The sequence below is a fragment of the Muntiacus reevesi genome, chromosome 2 (assembly GCF_963930625.1).
Source record: "Muntiacus reevesi chromosome 2, mMunRee1.1, whole genome shotgun sequence".
Lineage (NCBI taxonomy): Eukaryota > Metazoa > Chordata > Mammalia > Artiodactyla > Cervidae > Muntiacus > Muntiacus reevesi.
In genome coordinates, this window is record NC_089250.1 from 23555840 (window position 1) to 23575763 (window position 19924).

General features: G+C 38.5%; 1 protein-coding gene across 1 annotated transcript in view; it reads left to right on the top strand.

Annotated features, from left to right (window-relative positions):
* Positions 1-19924, top strand: part of ARMC3 (armadillo repeat containing 3) — an 86699-nt gene that overhangs the window by 15377 nt on the left and 51398 nt on the right. Inside the window, exons 3-8 of the mRNA XM_065919559.1 lie at positions 2149-2266; positions 8388-8513; positions 11738-11806; positions 12046-12221; positions 14203-14397; positions 17004-17187. Coding sequence (XP_065775631.1) covers positions 2149-2266; positions 8388-8513; positions 11738-11806; positions 12046-12221; positions 14203-14397; positions 17004-17187 — 868 coding nt within the window. The remainder of the gene's footprint in view (positions 1-2148; positions 2267-8387; positions 8514-11737; positions 11807-12045; positions 12222-14202; positions 14398-17003; positions 17188-19924) is intronic.

Genomic DNA, 19924 nt, shown 5'->3' on the forward strand with positions numbered 1-19924 from the left:
AAACCAGGCTTCAGCAACACGTGAACTGTGAACTTCCAGATGTTCACGCTGGTTTTAGAAAAGGCAGAGGAACCGGAGATCAAATTGCCAACATCTGCTAGATCATCGAACAAAACAAGAGAGCTCCAGAAAAACATCTATTTCTGCTTTATTGACAATGCCAAAGTCTTTGATTGTGTGGATTACAACAAACTGGAAAATTCTGAAAGAGATGGATACCAGACCACTTGATCTGCCTCTTGAGAAATCTGTATGCAGTGAGGAAGCAACAGATAGAACTGGACATGGAACAACAGACTGGTTCCAAATAGGGAAAGGAGTACATCAAGGCTACATATTGTCACCCTGCTTATTTAACTTATATGCAGAGTACATCATGAGAAATGCTGGACTGGATGAAACACAAGCTGGAATCAAGATTGCCGGGAGAGATATCAATAACCTCAGATATGCAGATGACACCACCCTCATGGGAGAAAGTGAAGAACTAAAGAGCTTCTTGATGAAAGTGAAAGAGGAGAGTGAAAAAGTTGGCTGAAAGCTCAATATTCAGAAAACTAAGATCATGACATCCCTTCCCATCACTTCATGGCAAATAGATGGGGAAACATTGGCAGACTTTTTTTTTTTGCGGGGGGAGCTCCAAAATCACTGCAGATGATGACTGCAGCCATGAAATTAAAAGACACTTACTCCGTGGCAGGAAAGTTATAAGCAGCCTAAACAGCATATTAAAAAGCAGAGACATTACTTTGCCAACAAACGTCCATCTAGTCAGGGCTATGGTTTTTCCAGTAGTCATGTATGGATGTGAGAGTTGGACTCTAAAGAAAGCTGAGCACCGAAGAATTGATGCTTTTGAACTGTGGTGTTGAAGATTTTTGAGAGTCCCTTGGACTGCAGGGAGATCTAACCAGTCCATCCTAAAGGAAATCAGTCCTGAATGTTCATTGGAAGGTCTGATGTTGAAACTGAAACTCCAATACTTTGGCCACCTGATGCAAAGAACTGACTTATTGGAAAAGACCCTGATGCTGGGAAAGATTGAAGGTGGGAGGAGAAGGGGATGACAGAGGATGAGATGGTTGGATGACATCACCAACTTGATGGACATGAGTTTGGGTAAACTCCGGGAGTTGGTGATGGACAGGGAGGCCTGGCGTGCTGTAGTCCATGGGGTCGCAAACAGTCAGACACGACTGAGTGACTGAACTGAACTGAATTGAACTGAAAACACATTAAGATGTCCATTTAGAAGGGGTCAACACAAAGAAGCAGCTAAAGCCTTGAAATTCAAATTTTTTAAAAATTTAACATAAACAGAATTTCCTCCTCCATGGTCTCTGAAAACAGAAGAAAACAGTATAATAATTTGTTTTCTCCTTGACCAAAGAAAATCCATAGGGGTCATGAGTTTTTTATTGTTCATTTCAGCTAAACATGAATTCTCAGGATCTCACAGCAGGGTACAGGACTTCTCACAGTCCTATACTTTTTATTTATACTATATTACCTTTTCCTTGCTCCAGATTTTATCCAGTGTTACCTTTGGTGATCTGCTGCTTTCTTTAAATTTTTAGTTGTTTCACATAAATGTAGTTCCTGCTTTTCAAGAAATGGTGTAGTGGTTAGACAGTAGGTACTGATCCCTGAAACTGCCAGAGTATCTAATAGAGCAGGTTATCAAGGATTCTTGTGTATTGATGAAGAATTATACTAAGATATGTTATTTAATGATCACCTATTATGTGCCAGACAACTTGCTAAATCTTTACAGAGATGATCTCTAATCTGCTCCTTAATCCTCCACAATAGGTATTATTATACCCATTATTCAGAGAAGGACACTGGAGTTCTAACAACTTAGGTAACTTTTTTGATTTCCCATGGCTAAGTTGAGAGACTACATCTTCCAGGTTCCAAAATACTTTTCTTTTCCCTCCATACTCCAGGAATTTCAAAGCCAGCAATGCTGACAACTCTCCATCAGTGACATTTGTTAAATAAAAATTTTGCAATGCACTTTGTGGGCAGTGACCACAATCTTTTTGTAAGATTATGTTCTCCTTAAGTTTCAAGACACCGTTCATGTTTTATGTCTTTTTAAAACTCATATGTGGCTATGATATTTTTCTCTCTGCCTTTCAGTTTGATCCATTAACAGTTGAAAGCAAAAAAGTCGCAACTGTGGTACTAATGCTTAATTCTCCTGAAGAAGAAATTTTGGCTAAAGCATGTGAAGCCATTTATAGATTTGCTTTAAAAGGTTTGGATTTTTTCAACTTATCTTTCTATTTCATTAGTTTCTTAAAATATTTACTACATAATGGGCACTTTTCTCCCTAGTCTTTAACTTACTTCTTGTCTCATGAGTTCTTTCAGACAACCAGAATATCATTTAATTCATCACCTGAAAATAATGTATCTCCCTATGTTCCTACCCTAGTCTTAAAGAGCAATTTAGTCAGGGTAGAACAGTCATTTCGAAGGCTTTATTGCAGTTTAAAAAACTGTAAATGTCACAGGCGCTGAAAGAGCTCCTGAGGATCAAAGCTGGAACAATTGTGTGGCTCAGTGGTCAAGAATCCACCTGCCAATGCAGGAGATGCAGGCTCAATCCCTGGGTAGGGAAGATACCCTGGAGAAGGAAATGGCAACCCACTTCAGTACTCTTGCCTGGGAAATGCCATGGACAGTAGAGCCTGGTGGGCTACAGTTCGTGGATTTGCAAAGAGTTGGACACAACTGAGCACACATGCAATACTATATTTATAGCCCAAAGAAGAAAAATAAATATCATACAGATTAAAAAATGATTGAATAAGTAAATAAACAGGAGAGAAAAGACAAATCTCCAATGCAGAAGAATAAAAATTTATGCAGATATTCTGCCCTCGAGGAGATGGGACACAGCTTCCCACTCATGAGGGGCTGTGCATGGACATCTTTCCAAAGAGCACACAGTGGACACACGGGGGAAAGTGTGTCGTGCAGAAACCCGACAAGCCCCGCGTCTGCCAGGTGATCAAAGTCAGCATCAACAGAGATAACACGTGCCCTTGACATAATGAAAAGAGTACTTCATTTCTGTTATTTGCCCCCAACCTAGAGACTCAGTCTAAATATGATTTTTTAAATCAAACTCCAATTCAGGGACATTCTCCAATTATCAAAAACAAGGAAAGTCTCAGGACTTCCCTGGTGGTCCAGTCGCTAAGACTCTGTGCTCCCAATGCAGGGGACCTGGGTTTGATCCCTGGTCAGGGAACTAGATCCCACATGCCACAACTAAGAGTGTGAATGCTGCATCTAAAAGATCCTGTATGCTGCAACTAGGACTCGGCACAGCCAAATAAACAAATAAGTAAATTTTTTAATTAAAAAATGTCAGCGGAGCAACGTCTTTAAAGTACTAAAAAAAAAAAAAAAATTAAAACTTTCAACGTAGATTTCTACACCCTGAAAAAATATCTTTCAAAATCATAAGTGAAATAAAGTCTTTTTCAAACATTCAAAAACTGAAATAGCTCTTTGCAAGGAGACCCACACTACTAACTATATTAAGTAGGTCCTTTGGGCAGGAGGAAAATGATACCAGATGGAAATATGGAAAAAAGAATGAAGATAGAACACTAGAAATTGTAACATATAAGGTTTTTTGGTTATTATTTGAATCACTTAAAAAACAAATTAATTATTTTAAACAAAAATAATAATCATATATTAAGCAGTCTGAAACATGTGTAAAAGTAAGATACAGCACAACAGAACCAAGGTAGAAAGGTAAAAAAAAAAAAGTGGAAGTATACTATATAAGTGTACTGCATGTGAAGTAATATATACTACCACTTGAAAGAAGACTGTGCTAGGATATATATTACAGACCCTAATGCAACCATGAAAATAACAAAACAATGATATCAAATAGGCCAACAAAGGAGTAAAATGGAATCATAAAAATTTCAATTCATACGAAGAAGGCAGAAATGAAGAAAAGAAAAACAACAATGAAACATACGAGATAAGTAACAAGATGGTATATTTAAACCTAACCATATCAATAATCAAATGTAAATAGTCTGTATATATTAACAAGGACAGGGTGTTTTATTGAATATAAGCAAGATTAAACTACATTCTGCCTTCAAAAAATGCACTTAGAATATAATGAAACAAATAATTTGAAAGTAAGGGAGGAAAAATGATACCCTACTGCTGCTGCTGCATCGCTTCAGTTGTGTCTGACTCTGTGCGACCCCATAGATGCCAGCCCACCAGGCTCCCCCGTCCCTGGGATTCTCCAGGCAAGAACACTGGAGTGGGTTGCCATTTCCTTCTCCAACGCATGAAAGTGAAAAGTGAAAGTGAAGTCGCTCAGTCGTGCCCGACTCTTAGCGACCCCATGGACTTCAGCCTACCAGGCTCCTCTGTCCATGGGATTTTCCAGGCAAGAGTACCGGAGTGGCCTGCCATTGCCTTCTCCAAAATGATAACCTATGCTAGCACTAATCAATAGAAAGCTGAAGTAGCTATGTTACTACCACAAAAATGGAATGGTATCAGAGATAAAGATGACCATTTTGTAATAATAATAAAGGGACCAATTAATCAACATGCTATGAAAAATCCTAAGCAGTTGTGTTAAGTACTTAATATCAGATTTTCAAATTATACAAAGCTAGAAATGCAAAGAGAACTAGACATCCACAATTATAGCTGAGGATTTTGATACTCTTCCCTCAATAACTGAAAGAACCAGTAGATGGTAAATCTATATGGATATAAGAGATTTGAACAGCAATACAAATGAATTTAACCTAGTTTATATTTTTAGAACACTCTAAGAACATCAATATGCCAGCAAATTTGGAAAACTCAGCAGTGGCCACAGGACTGGAAAAGGTCAGTTTTCATTCCAATCCCAAAGAAAGGCAATCCCACAGAATGCTCAGACTACCACACAATTGCACTCATCTCACACGCTAGTAAAGTAATGCTCAAATTTCTCCAAGCCAGGCTTCAGCAATACATGAACTGTGAACTTCCAGATGTTCAAGCTGGATTTAGAAAAGGCATATCAAACTGCCCCGCTGGATCATCGAAAAAGCAAGAGAGTTCCAGAAAAATATCTACTTCTGCTTTATTGACTATGCCAAAGCCTTTGATTGTGTGGACCACAACAAACCGTGGAAAATTCCTCAAGAGATGGGAATACCAGACCACCTGACCTGCCTTCTGAGAAATCTGTATGCAGGTCAGGAAGCAACAGTTAGAACTTGACATGGAACAACAGACTGGTTCCAAATATGGAAAGGAGTACGTCAAGACTGTATGTTGTCACCCTGTTTATTTCACTTATATGCAGAGTACATCATAAGAAAAGCCTGGCTGGATGAAGCACATGCTGGAATCAAGATTGCTGGGAGAAATATCAATAACCTCAGATATGCAGATGACACTACCCTCATGGCAGAAAGCGAAGAAAAACTAAAGAGCCTCTTGATGAAAGTGAAAGAGAAGAATGAAAAAGTTGGCTTAAAACTAAACATTCAGAAAACTAAGACCATGGCATCTGGTCCCATAACTTTATGGCAAATAGATGGGGAAACAGTGGAAACAATGACAGACTTTATTTTGGGGGGCTCTAAAATCACTGCAGATGGTGATTGCAGCCATGAAATTAAAAGATGCTTACTCCTTGGAAGGGAAGTTATGACCAACCTAGATAGCATATTAAAAAGCAGAGACATTAACTTTGCCAACAAAGGTCCATCTAGTCAAAGCTATGGTTTTTCCAGTGGTCATGTATGGATGTGAGAGTTGAACTGTGAAGAAAGCTGAGCGCCGAAAAATTGATGTTTTTGAACTGTGGTGTTGGAGAAGACTCTTGAGAATCCCTTGGACTGCAAGGAGATCCAACCAGTCCATCCTAAAGGAGATCAGTCCTGGGTGTTCATTGGAAGGACTGTTGCTGAAGCTGAAACTCCAATACTTTGGCCACCTCATGCGAAGGGTTGATTCATTGGAAAAGACCCTGGTGCTGGGAGGGATTGGGGGCAGGAGGAGAAGGGGATGACAGAGGATGAGATGGCTGGATGGCATCACCGACTCGATGGACATGAGTTTGAGTAAACTCCGGGAGTTGGTGATGGACAGGGAGGCCTGGCGTGCTGCGATTCACGGGGTCGCAAAGAGTCGGACACCACTGAGCGACTGAACTGAACTGAAGAACATCAGAGTATACACTCTCTTCAAGTGCATACAGAAGAACATTTATCAAAATAGATTATATTCTGGGCCATCAAACAAGCCTTAATAAATTTAAAATTCTAATCATATAAAATATATGCTACTCCATATTAGAATTTAATTAAAAATCAATAACACAAAGAACTCCGGACAATCACCCAATAGCTAGAAAATAATAACATACTTCTAAATAACCTAAGAATGAAAGTGGAAATCAAAAGGAAAATCCAAATTGAAAATGAAAACACAGCATATAAAAAGTTGTAGGATGCTACTAAAACAGTACTTAGAAATTTATTGTACCAAATGACTGTTAGAAAACAAGAAGGTCTCTCAAATCTATGACCTCAGCTTCCACTTTAAGAAAATAGAAAAACAAGAGCTAATGAAACCCAGGCATTAGTGTTAAGAATATAATATACATGTGAACAGAAATCAATGCAGAAAACAGAAAAACAATGGACAGAAGCAATAAAATGAAAAACTGTTTTCTGAAACGAGTAAGAATAATAAAAATGTCTAGTCAGATTGATAAAAAGATATAAGGCAAATTATTGATATGAAGAATGAGAGAGGAGACATCACTACAGCTCTGACATATATCATAAGGATAATTAAATATTATGAACAATATAAAACTAATAAATTCTACAACTCAGATGGATTGGACAAATTCATTTTAAGACATAATCTCTCAAAGCTCACTAAAGAAAAATAGATAGCCTGAATAGCCCCTTATCTATTATAGAAATGGAAATTTGTAGTTAAATATCTCACAAAGAAAACCTAGGTCCAGATGTTTTCACTGCTGAACTCTACCAAACACTTATGGAAGAAATAATACCAATTATACAAAAATTCTGTTAGAAAATTGTAAAAGATGGGATATTTCTCCATTGATTCTATGAAGCCACCATTTATTTAAGTATTCTAAAGTTTATCCTTAAATTAAAATTTCTTTGGGACTTCCCTGGCCGTCCATTGGTTAAGACTCCATGCTTCTGATGTAGGATGCTCAGGTTTGATCCCTAGTGAGAGGGAAGATCCCACATGCTGTGTGGCACAGCGGGGAAAAAAAAAAATTTTTTTTTTTTACAAAATGTTTTCATCTAAAAAATTAATTTTAGAACCTCAATAAAATACAAAATTATGGAAAATTTGAGAAGGATTTTTGTATTAATCAACAATGCATATTTAAACATTTTTTTCAAGTGACAAATTTAAATGTTTAGACACAAGGCAAGTCCACAGACTATAGGAAGATACAGTCTGTGTTTTGAGAACAGTGTTATCAGAATGAACCTGTAACTTCAGGTACAAAATATCTTCATTTTCTGACAAAACTAAGGTAAAGAAATATTTTCCTCTTAAATTAATTTTGAAAATGAAATATGTGTCTTCATAGCTGGAGAAATTGCAAAGTTGAAATTAATCAGGACCTAAACATTATTCCAGACTTTGCAGAATGATATCCCACTTACAGGGTGTGGATAATCTGCTTCTACAATTGGGCTCGATGCTGGCCTTCAGTGACCTTCTGGTTCTGGGGCTTCTTGCTGTAGCCATGATGGCTGCAGGCAAGCCTGTTGGGTGAAAAATAAACACCCTAAACTCCACCACACACACTTGAACTTGAGGTGGAGATTCTCTGTGTCAATTACACCGGTAAGTATTACTGAGTGCCCATTACATGCCTGGCACTGTGCTAGCCACTGCAGTTATGAAAGAATAGAACAAAAAAGGGTATCTGTCTTCATGGAAAGTCAAGTTACAGGAGAGGAAGCAAACAATCACAGAGATCATTAAGTGGTATGAAGAAAATAAGCAGGAAAAAGAGCAATCAGAAAGACTGGTATGTAGTGATGACAGTAGTTAGGATGGTCAGAGGAGACCCCTCAGATGGTTAAGTATGAGCTAAGAGAACCAAAGGAGGAAGCCAAAAAGGATGACTTGTAAACATCCAGAGAAAGGACAGCAACAAGCATCCAGTATACCTTTGCTCTAAAGTTTATCCTAGAGAAATATGTGTAGAAGCAGAGGAATGTGAAAGGCAAATGGCAAATTAACTGGAATGACACAAGGAAGAATTTTGATAAGATTGCTATCCATTTCTGATTTTATTTTACCTGTGATGGTAGGTGAGGAAAATAAAGCCACCCTCCTTGAACTTGGAGCTGTGGAACCTTTAACTAAGCTACTCACCCATGAAGACAAAATTGTGAGAAGAAATGCTACTATGATATTTGGAATTATGGCTTCTAATAGTAAGTATCTGCTTTTAAAATCATAATCAAGTAATCTCACTTGATGCATTATCCTTGTTTAAATTTAACCTTAAGGGATTCATTTTAATTTTTTTTTCATTTATTTTTATTAGTTGGAGGCTAATTACTTTACAATATTGTAGTGGTTTTTGTCATACATTGACATGAATCAGCCATGGATTTACATGTATTCCCCATCCCGATCCCCCCTCCCTAAGTTTATTTTATAAATCCATCTCTGGGGGTTCAGTAGACTAATTCTGCCATATTGAATGTGGCATATTACATTATTTATAAACAACAAAAAAGGGAAAATATTTAAACTTCTCCTGTTTTATTCTGTGTACACACCACAGCGTTTATACACCAAAGGTGCTTCATAATGCCTCCTATGCAACTCATTTTAAACACAGAAGGGTCCCTTGAAGGATTGGGTTCTTTGCCCAAAGTCATGCAGATGGCTAGTAGCAGAACTGGGACAAGAGCTAAAATTACAACTTTACTCTCTAATAGTTCAGTAGACTTTCTATTCAGTAAATCTCTTATGATTTTTAACATTAGTGTCCACGCTAAGTCAGGTTCTCCTTCTAAATGATTTTGTGGAAGAAAGGAGAGTTATAAATTCCTGTTTACATTTACATTTTCTAATGTAATATCTAGGTCCCTGTGACTTTTTTTCCTCTTTATGTTCTTAGTTTCTATTATTGATGTTATTTAGTACTCTTATCTTTCCATTATATGAGGAGTTTATCATCTGTGAAACCCTACAATTTGTTTGCAGATTTTTCTGAGCAGGTTTTTACATTGAATTTCATGAGTTTCTAAGGGAGTCTGTGGCCCCCAAATGTTACGAATACTCTTACATTTGGATGCTAAATGAGATGGCTCTTTTAGAACTGTCAAACCACAATCTGTAAGCTGGCTGACTAGGCTGTAACCAGTGCTAGGACCAATGCAGTCTGCAACTGCAAAGCTTGAATGGAAAGAACTTGGCTGTCTTCAGGGTCTCCACTGAGTGTTTGAGTCTCAAGTATACTGAATTCTATGATTCTATGAAGTAGGTGAAAAAATCAAACAATTATTGGGGTTAACGCTCAGACAATAAAGAATCTGCTTGCAATGCAGGAAATCCAGGTTCGATTTCAGGGTCGGGAAGATCCCCTGGAGAAGGGAATGGCAATCCACTCCAATATTCTTGCCTGGAGAATTCTGTGGACAGAGGAGCCTGGCAGAGTACAGTCCATGGGGTCGCAAAGAGTCAGACACAAATGAGCAACTAACAATTTCACTTTAGCTGATTTTCTGTTTGAACTATCTGGTGATATGGATAAGACACACCGCATCCTCAACTGCTTGTGAACCTCCTTTTTTGCTAAGAGAGCCAACACTATTATATATTATATTAATAACTGTTGTTTCACTTTTCATATGTGTCCAAGGAGACTTGGAATAAAAAAAAAATGAGCAACTGGTCATTTGACCTAAAATGAAGTCATGTTTTCAGACTAATGTATAAATAAATACACCTCTGAAGCTGCATGGTTAAATCATCATCTTTGGACAGTCTTGAAATAACTGATGACAGTCTTAAAATAACTGAAGAATAAAAATACATTCTTCAAAAATTTGTATCTTCATACACTTTTCCACATGCTTATAGTGGATGAACCAACAGAATGTTCCAACATTTCAGGTGCTAAAGGCTTGCTATGAAAACCGTCTTCCCCTTTGGCAGTTTCAAATAAATTCTTTTTTTTTTTTTTTGGCTAGAGTGATTGAGCTATGTGCCTGTGCCATGCCTGGGCCATCCAAGATAGGCACTCAAATTACTTTGTTAAACCTTTTTATCAACCAGGAGCTTCTATCTTCTTTTACCTTCCAGCTAGTATTTATTTTTTTAAGTTTTTTTTTTTTTTTAATGTGGACCATTTTTGAAGTCTTTATTGAATTTGCTACAGTATTGCTTCTGTTTTATGTTTTGGTTTTTTGGCCTCAGGCATGTGGGACCTTAGCTGCCCAACCAGGAAGCAAACCCAAACCCCACTGCACTGGAAGGCGAAGTCTTAGCCCTATATTTAGTTTAATGCAACCGAGATTCATTTAATTAAGTCAGCTGAAGAGGGAGCTTTCATCAGGATCCTTGTGAGAAGTAGCCTTGTAAGCCCAGACTCTACATTACTTAAGGCAATCAGAAGAGCTCACTGTCTTAGGAAAAAGGTTGATGTAAAAGAGTATGTATGATCAAGAGTAAATTAGATGGTGAATATTATGCAACCAAAAAATTGTGACTAAGAATTAATCCAAGAGCATAGAATGTCTTTCCTACACTTCCCCAAAACTCAATTATTCTTTTGTACTGAAACCCTATTCATGTACCTAAGTTCACTAGCCTTCTTTGAGTCATTTTGAACAGAACAGAGAGAAAGAAGTTTTGACTGGTTGAGAAACAGCTATATCCCTGAGTCCCACAGGAAAAGGTGTCTAAGAAAAGGCATATATATCCAGTGGTGAATCCCCTAGACCATATGCTTCAGCTGCTGCAAAGTGAACTTTTCCAAACTTCTGGTAGTGCTAATTTTGACTGACAGAAGAGATAATCAACCAAGAAGAGAAATTGCAAAACTGAAGTAACAGCTGTGTCTATTTCTAAGAAAAAGGGGGTTAAGGAGAGCAAGAAAGAAATGAGAGGCGTAATTGTCTAGTTTTAATTAGGCTCCTATAAATAGGACAAAAGTGAACTTTAAAAAGTCAATATAACTAAACACTTTTGGCATTTGTGATAATCAAATGGAATGAATAAAAGATGTACTTAAGAAAAAAGGCTGAGGTTAATTCTTATTGGCATTCTGTACTAGCTTTATTAAAAATCTAAATTTTAAAATATTTTTAGTATCTTCCCCCAAAAAACAAAAAAATAATTACTGTTACATAATAAGCAAGTGTAGGGCACAGTAACTCAACTTTACTGATGGTATTCTAGGCACTTTTGCACATTTATGGTTATCTTTCCTAGTGTTTTGGAAAGTAGGACAACTGAGCAATCAAGGAACATGGGCTAGAGTCTGTCTGAAGTCAGACAGACCTACTTGCTATGTGATTTAGAGCTTCAGCTTTCTTATCTGTAAAATTAGGTAGTATTAGAACCTATCTCATAAAGAACTATTCCACAGACATTGCCATTATTATTATTATTAAACATTAATATTCTGTTTCTTCTTTTGTAGATGATGTTAAAAAACTGTTAAGAGAGTTAGATGTCATGAATTCTGTGATTGCTCGGCTGGCTCCAGAAGGTAACTCTGCAACCTACATCTATTTAAAAAATGGGGAATGGTTTCTTATCCACTTCCGATTAAAGTGTCTATTGAAAATAGTTTATGAAACACCAATTGTGAATTATCATTAAAATCTCTCAAACTAAGATGGGCTCCAACCAAAGTAAGATTTGTGGAGCTTTGGTTTTCAAAGTGTGCTTTAAAATAATGGTTGCATAAGCCTTTACATACTTGTGTTATTTGTTTTTGATACACAGAAGAAGTCGTTATCCACGAATTTGCTAGTCTTTGCCTAGCAAACATGTCTGTAGAGTATACCAGCAAAGTGCAAATATTTGAACAAGGTGGATTAGAGCCTCTCATCAGACTGCTAAGTAGCCCAGACCCAGATGTGAAGAAAAATTCTATCGAGTGCATTTACAACTTGGTCCAGGTGAGATTAACTTCTAAAAATGTGTTTTGATAAAAACTGGTTATAGAATTTATTTTCCCATTAAAAAAGGAAAAAGCTTATTAGAAGGCTCCAGTTTTGATTCATCAGTTCATCTCAGTACTATTTAGTAGTTATCATTTAGAGAATAAAATAAAATGAAGTTCAGTGTTGAGAATTTTAGTTTCCACAAAATAATTGTCCTCCGTGAAAGGGCATTTTAGAATCATAACCTAATTTTAAAAGAACAGAATGGCTTGCAGACTATGGTGGGTTTATGCTAGGTAAGATGCGTTTCTTCCCAAACAGGAAATCTAATATTAGTGTTGAACTATTTTTGACCTGGGCTTACCTATTGATCTAATCCTGGTGGTCCAGTGGGTTGTACCCTATTGCACCCTATGCAGTTTACTAAGATTTTGGATTAGGTTTATTTGTTGGTGAAAACCTAGTGAGTTGAGTTTTGCTGAACAAAACTCATTGCTCACATTTGCAAGATGCTACCTTCCTTTGTAGCATGCTGGTTTCCTTTCCCCCCACCCCCCACCCCGTCGCCTACACCTGTCCTGTCCTCTGGCCGCTCCCCCACAACCTCTCACTCCCCAACCCAACAGGCACACCCTCACATCACCAGCAGGTCAGCTCCCTGCCACTTTGCACAGCCTTCTCTGCTTCTTTTCCTGCTCAGGTTTCTGAACAATTCCGACACACATTTGATAAGCCTTAGATCAACTGCAAGTATAAGACACCATTTTAAATAGCCATTAATAGAATGTGAAAGAAGAGATATCAAAGCAAAGGTGAGGGAAGGTTCATTGAGAGACAGATATCTAGAGAAAATATATATTAATAGCAAAAGATGACAAAGGGACTCATCACAAAAGGCACCCAAAAGCATGAATTCCTGGCCCCTGCATGTCCTTGCCATGTGGCTGGATACCCACTGGTGTTACCCCTACCCTTACTGAAGAGCAAGTGCAGCAGTGTCCCTCCTCTGGTGACTGTTCTTCATCCTACGGGCCTAAATAATCCTGCAGATGTGTTTGTGTGTTTCATCCTAAATCTCCTTATTAAGACTTAGCTCCCCTTTTCTTCCTAACAGAAGTACTAGTTAATAACAGTGTATTCATTTCCTAGGACTGCTGTAAAGAAGTACTACAGACTGGCTTAAAACACCAGGAATCTATTCCCTCCCAGTTCTAGAGGCTGAATTTCTGACTTTAAGGTGTCAGCAGGACTGTGCTGTCCCAGACTCTGGGTGGAATCCTTCCTTTTCTCTCCCTAGCTTCTGACAGCAGCTCTGAATCCTTGACGGTCCCTGGTTTGCAGCCTCGTCATTGCAATCTTTCCCTCTGTTGGCTCGCTCTCCTCCTCTCATAAAGACACTGGTCTTATAAGGACACCACTAAATACCCACTATTCCACTATGACCTTATCCTAACTAATTATATCTGCAACAATCCTATTTCCAAATAAGGTCACATTTTGAGGTTCTGGGAGCTAGGACTTCAACACATTTGGAGGGGATACTAGTCAACCCATAATAAGCAACAACCTACAATTTTTATGTCCAAAGAAAGCTTAATATTAGGGGCCAGTTGCGGGATGGATAGAGGAGAGCAAAGCTGGAAATGGAGATAGTTGAGGACAGAAGAGCCTCGGGTGCTGCAGTCCATGGGGGTGCAAAGAATTGGACACAACTTGGCAACTGAACAAGGCCCAAAACAAAGAAATAGTAGCTTCTGAGAAGTCATGGATCATGTGTATTTCCTGTTACTGACAATGTCTGTAGGGCTAATATGAATATTTTGGTGTTGTCAGTTGAGGGTTTGTTTATATTTGTTTGTGAGCTATTTTGGAAATGAATCTGAAGTAAAGATGGGAACATAACTTACGTTCTTTGTTAGAAAATAGAGTGTCTCTATTCTTGAGACTATATTTTGCTTTAAAAGTCACTTATTTAAACATTTGTCTTTCCTGGCAGGATTTTCAGTGCCGAGCAACACTTCAAGAACTAAATGCCACCCCTCCTATATTAGATCTCTTGAAGTCAGAATATCCAATTATTCAGTTGTTGGCTCTCAAAACCTTAGGTGTTATTACAAATGATAAGGAGTCCCGGGCCATGCTAAGAGAAAATCAAGGAGTGGATCAGCTTATTAAGATCCTAGAAACTAAGGTACCTGTAACCTTTATTGAATGCTCTATGAGAAGATGTATCTCTCCTAAGTGTTGTTATAAATGCATATTATGGAATATTTTTTAAATTGAAATTTTATTATATTTAAGCATGATATTAAGTATAATGGACTAATCTGCTTATTGCTACATATTTACCAGCATAGTTAAATCAGCCTAATGCTAGTGGCCATTCTAAAATAATTTTTTTTAATCTTCTGATTTAGAAGATTTAAGATTTTTAAATTTTTGTTTATGGTCTTATCTTGAAATACCTGCAATTGGTCTTCTACCCTTTGTCTGCTCTAGTTTTCTCTAGGGTAAGGCAAGAAGAGTCATTTTCCACATATGATGGAGAGTAATCTGCTTTAGTGAGTTTACTGATTTAAATATTAATCTCATCTAAAAAATACATTCATGGAAACACCTAGAATAACATTTGACTAAATATCTGGATATTGTGTCCTAGCTAAGTTAAAACAAAAAATTGTTTGTATTACAAACAATTTGTTTTCACAAATCATTTATTTTACAATTTGTTTTCACAAATCCATCGCTAGTCAATTTGGCATCCATACAGAGCTCCTAAATCATTAATCTCCAAATAAGAACAATAAAAGATCATGAAAGCTTCCACTTAACATGATACAACTGTCCTGTGTACAACCAAAAACACACCTTCCCCTTCCCCAGAGGAGAAAGTATAAAGTCCTTGGGTGATGTTTACTCTTCTCCTTCACATCCCATAATTTAAATACTAAGATATAAAACTACCCCTACTTAAATACTGTATTACAGGGACTTCCCTTTTGGTTCAGTGGCTAAGACCCCACACTCCCACAGCAGGGACCCCAGGTTCGATCCCTGATTAAGGAACTAGATCCCACATGCCGCAAATAAAGATCTCACATGCTGCAACAAAGATCCCGAGTGCTGCCACTCAGACCCGGCACCGACAACTAAAGAAATAGATATTTTAAAAATAAAATACTTTAAAAATACTATATTATAAAGTCAGTACATCTCATGTTACCTGAGGGGATAAGAGAGAGAAGAAAAAGATATTTCATACACACACACATTCATAACAAAATAAGGAAATACTCATGACAATTACAGTCCTCTTTTCTGTAACTGATCACATGGTTGTGGTTGGTATAAATAACAACTACCTTCTTTCAATACCCATTCCATATTCTCTTTGCCCTCAGCAAGTACCCCAGCTCATCTTGATTCTTTACCTGATGTGGTGACCCAAACCTTTATTCCTGAAGAGTCTGGACCATTTGTAGTTGTGCCTGCATTGGCTCATTATAGTTTTCCATCAACCTTAATCACAGGGTATAGTATTACCAAGAGATGATATAAGGGACTCCCTGTATTGCAGGCATGCTCTTCCTCACCCCTATTGTGGAGCAGCAGTCCAGTTTCCCTTGGATCGTTGGGATCAGTCACCCCAATCCACACAGTAACTCTCTTCTTCACCTATTGGTTCAGAGGCAGGAGGCCCCCAAAGAGACCAGGTGGCTGTCATTTCATTTCATTTCAGTGGACTGGACTCACTGCTGTGTCTCTGGATGGAAGCATCCATCACTTTGGATCTAAGATTTCTAGATCAGCAGAGCCTATGAGTGTGGGTACAGGAAAGAGAAATTTTGCTGCTGAATCAGTATGGGTAACAGTGAGCGGGGCCACTATATGTCCACTCCTTGGTTCCTGGGCCCATGAACGGTGGCTGTGGGAGCAACAGCACCATATACTGAATGCTGTTTCAGAGCACACACAGCCCTGTTGTAGCGGAGTCTCCCAGAGGCCCCCGTACCAAGCCAGCTACTTCAGGATGGTGGGGCCCTGGGAAGGCCAGTGACCTCTGTGCCCATGTGCTCGCTGCTCCACTTCTCTTGCTGTGAAGTGAGTTCCTTGATCAGAAGCAATGCTGTACAGAATACCATGGCGGTGGAGCATCCTTGCTGTGTTTCTTTCACTTTAAGGATTTCTACCTTACATTTCTAACTGTTCAGATATAAGGTTGCAATTTTCTGCTGCTGTGGGGACTCTGGAGGTTCCTCAGGCAAGAAAGTTGCCCACTCACCATAACTCCTTCTACCAACTGGAGGTTTTAAGGAATATACTTCCCTTCAACTTCTGTTTGCTTTAACAAAAACCATTCTTTTTTTTTTTTAGATTTTAAAGTTACTGTCCAGGATATATGTGTGCATATAGCTGATTCTTGACATTGTACAGCAGAAACGAACACAGCATTGTAAAGCAATTACACTCCAATCAAAAAAAAAACTAAAAAAATAAAGCTGTTGTCGATGAAAGGCTGTTTGAGCAACTTCACTGGGATACCACTACTGGGAGTTTCCAGCAATTATTTTTTATCTATGAAATATTTTAAACTAGGGGAAATGAGAAGAGATGGGACAAGTGGCTAGGGAGAGTGATGTTATGTTAATAAACAGAACTGTTTCCTTGGGCCTCTGTCACAACAAAATTAATTTTATTATATTCTGACTGATCGGAGTTCCCTCTTGTTGTAAAATTTGGCAAGTGTGAATTGCTTTTACTACAGTTTTCTAAAGTTGTGTTTGTTTTTATCATTAGGAATTGAATGACCTTCACATAGAAGCTCTTTCCGTGGTGGCCAATTGCATTGAAGATATGGATACTATGGTGCTGATTCAGCAAACAGGGGGTCTTAAGAAGTTCCTGTCATTTGCAGAAAACTCTACAATTCCTGAAATTCAGAAGAACGCAGCAAGAGCAATTGCTAAAGCCGCTTATGACCGTATGTCTCATTTTATATAAACTAAGCATACCTATTTCCTCCTGTATTCTTGATTCCGATTAGTACTAAAAAATGCTAAACTATTTGTCTGCTTTTTTTAATTTTTTTAAATTTTTTATTTTTTTATTTTTTATTTGTCTTCTTTTAAATGGGCATTTGAGGATAGTGCTATACTTAATATTGAAGGTTGAAATTCATCACAATGCCCATAAGTGAAGATAGAGGTTGCTTCACCAAGGATATAATAAACTCGATGTGATTTAATTATACCTTTAAAAAAACAGCTCTTTCCTAAATTAAGTTTTAAGCCTTGATTTCTCCTGATTTTGAAATTTTACAGAATGCATGCACTGTTTGTGATCCTGAAAATTTCATTTCAATAAATCCACATTTGGAATGATATCTATACAGTAATTTTGAGTTGCAGCTGGAGTCTGGCTGTGCCATGTAATATAGCTATGAAAAATAATATGCTCATACTATATACAAAATACACTTTTCATTTCACTGGCAAGCTATGTTGACATAAACCTGTAAAATATGAGAGATTAATTACATCATGAGCACTGAAGATGAAATTATAGTTTCAATTTATGTATATTTGGCATATTTTATTTAATAAAGGATGTGATTTTATTTTCCCCTTCCACATCACTCCTCTTATAAATGATGACAGCTTTGACTGGTTTAAGTGATTTATATTCTAAACATATATACTCACATCTGTATATATGTCCATGTGTGTATTATGAAGAACATTTCCTTTTCCACCCATACTGGATTTCTTCAAAGCCCAGATTTAATGCAGTATGCTGAAGTTCACTGCTCAGTACAAAGTCAATAGAGAGAGTGACCTCATCAGTTGTATCATAAAGGCCTACTCTAAAGACAGACCATAAAATTAATGCTGGCAAAATTGCTTAGTTCAGAATTCTCCCAAAAGGAACTTGGGCCCTGTCATACCTGGTCAGTTCTGTTCTCTGTCTATCCCAGGCCTTCTTAGTTACTTGAGACCAGACGAGAGGGCAGTGGAAAGACACGGGCAGTGTCAAATCTACAATTGTTATATAAGGTCTCTTTGGGTTGCAGTCTCTCTTGTGATAGTGAGTTTAGTGGGTTTATTACCCTTCACATGATACAGCTGTGACAAGAGCACTGGATGGAGAGCTCTTATGTTTGAGTTCTACTACTAATTAACACTCCTGGTGCTGCAGTGACCTAGGGATGTGTCTGTGAGTGAGCTACAGCCTCTCTGGAGCTGTTGATGAATTTGTTTATTAATGATTCATTAAGCCCCCAGTTTGTGTCAACAAATCCAAGGCAGGCAAGTAAGCAGACAATCATAATGCTGTGTTCAATGTGCCTGATGGTGGGCAAAGAAGATCCCCTAGGAGGGTCACCTAACCCAGACTCGGATCAGACGAGCCTTCTTGGAAGAGGTGATTTGGCTAGGGAGGATGTAGAGTGGACGATGGGAACTGGCTGTGCAGAGAAGGTCCTGGTGGGGTTGGGGAGGCTCGGCAGTGCTCTGAGGAGAAGGAACAGTGTGTAAAGGTCAGGGAGGGACAGAATGTGGTAAGTTTCAGAACTGGAAGTTTTCAGAATGGCCAGTGAATAGAATGCAGCAGGAAACTGAGAGATAAGGCTGGAGTTGTAATGAGGCATCAAATGCTAATGGGCATCCCGAACCAAGTTGAAGGGCTTTGGACTTTATTTTCATAGCAAAGAAGTGCCACTCAAATGACTTAGAGAAGGGAGGGAACACTGCAGTTTTTCACTTTTTAAAGAATGAGCACTCTTGCTACAAAGTGAAGAAGAGATTAGATGTGTGTGCGCCCATTCATGGAAAGATCAGGAAAGGGCACTGCTGCTGTGACCTAGGTGAGAGAAGGGATCCTGAAATAGAGCCATGGGGGTCAAGATGGACTTGGAGGCATTTGCCGTGAGATCCCACGACACCCTGGGAGTGTCCGTACGGGCTTGTTGAAATGACTGTGTGGGGTGGGGGGAAAGGAAAGTGGTGCCAAGGACAAGGCCAGGTTTCTGGCCTGGACAGCTGGACATGGAATGGTGCCACTCACAGAAATGGGGAACTGGAGAAGAAGAGCAGGTTTGAAGAAAAGGAGAGGAAAGCATTTCCTTTTTGAAAAACCGTGAAATACACGTAGTATAAATTTCTCCATCGTCACCATTTTTAAGTGTACATGCATGCTAAGTCACTTCAATCGTGTCTGACTCTTTTTGACCCTATGGACTGTAGCCTGCCAGGCTCCTCTGTCCATGGGGTTCTCCAGGCAAGAATACTGGAGTGGGTTGCCATGTCCTCCTCCAGGGGATCTTCCCAACCCAGGGATCAAACCTGCATCTCTTTTGTCTCCTGCATGGGTAGGCGGGTTCTTTACCTCTAGTTTTAAGAGTACAGTCCAATGATATTAAATTCCTCTGCACTGTTGTGCTACCATCACCACCATCCAACCACCGGTTGGAAGGTTCATCTCACAAGACTGACCCTCTGTACCCATGAATCAATAACTGCCCCCCACTTCTCCCTCCCTGTCATCCCTGGAATCCATCATTCTTTCTGTCTCTCTGAGTTATGACTGTAAGTACTTTCTATAAGTGGAATCATACAATATTTGTCCTTTTGTGATCGGCTTATTTCATTCAGCATAATGTCCTCAAGGTGTTGCAGAAGGGGGGAACTCTTCCAGGGCCTAAGAATGGGCTCTTGTCTAGT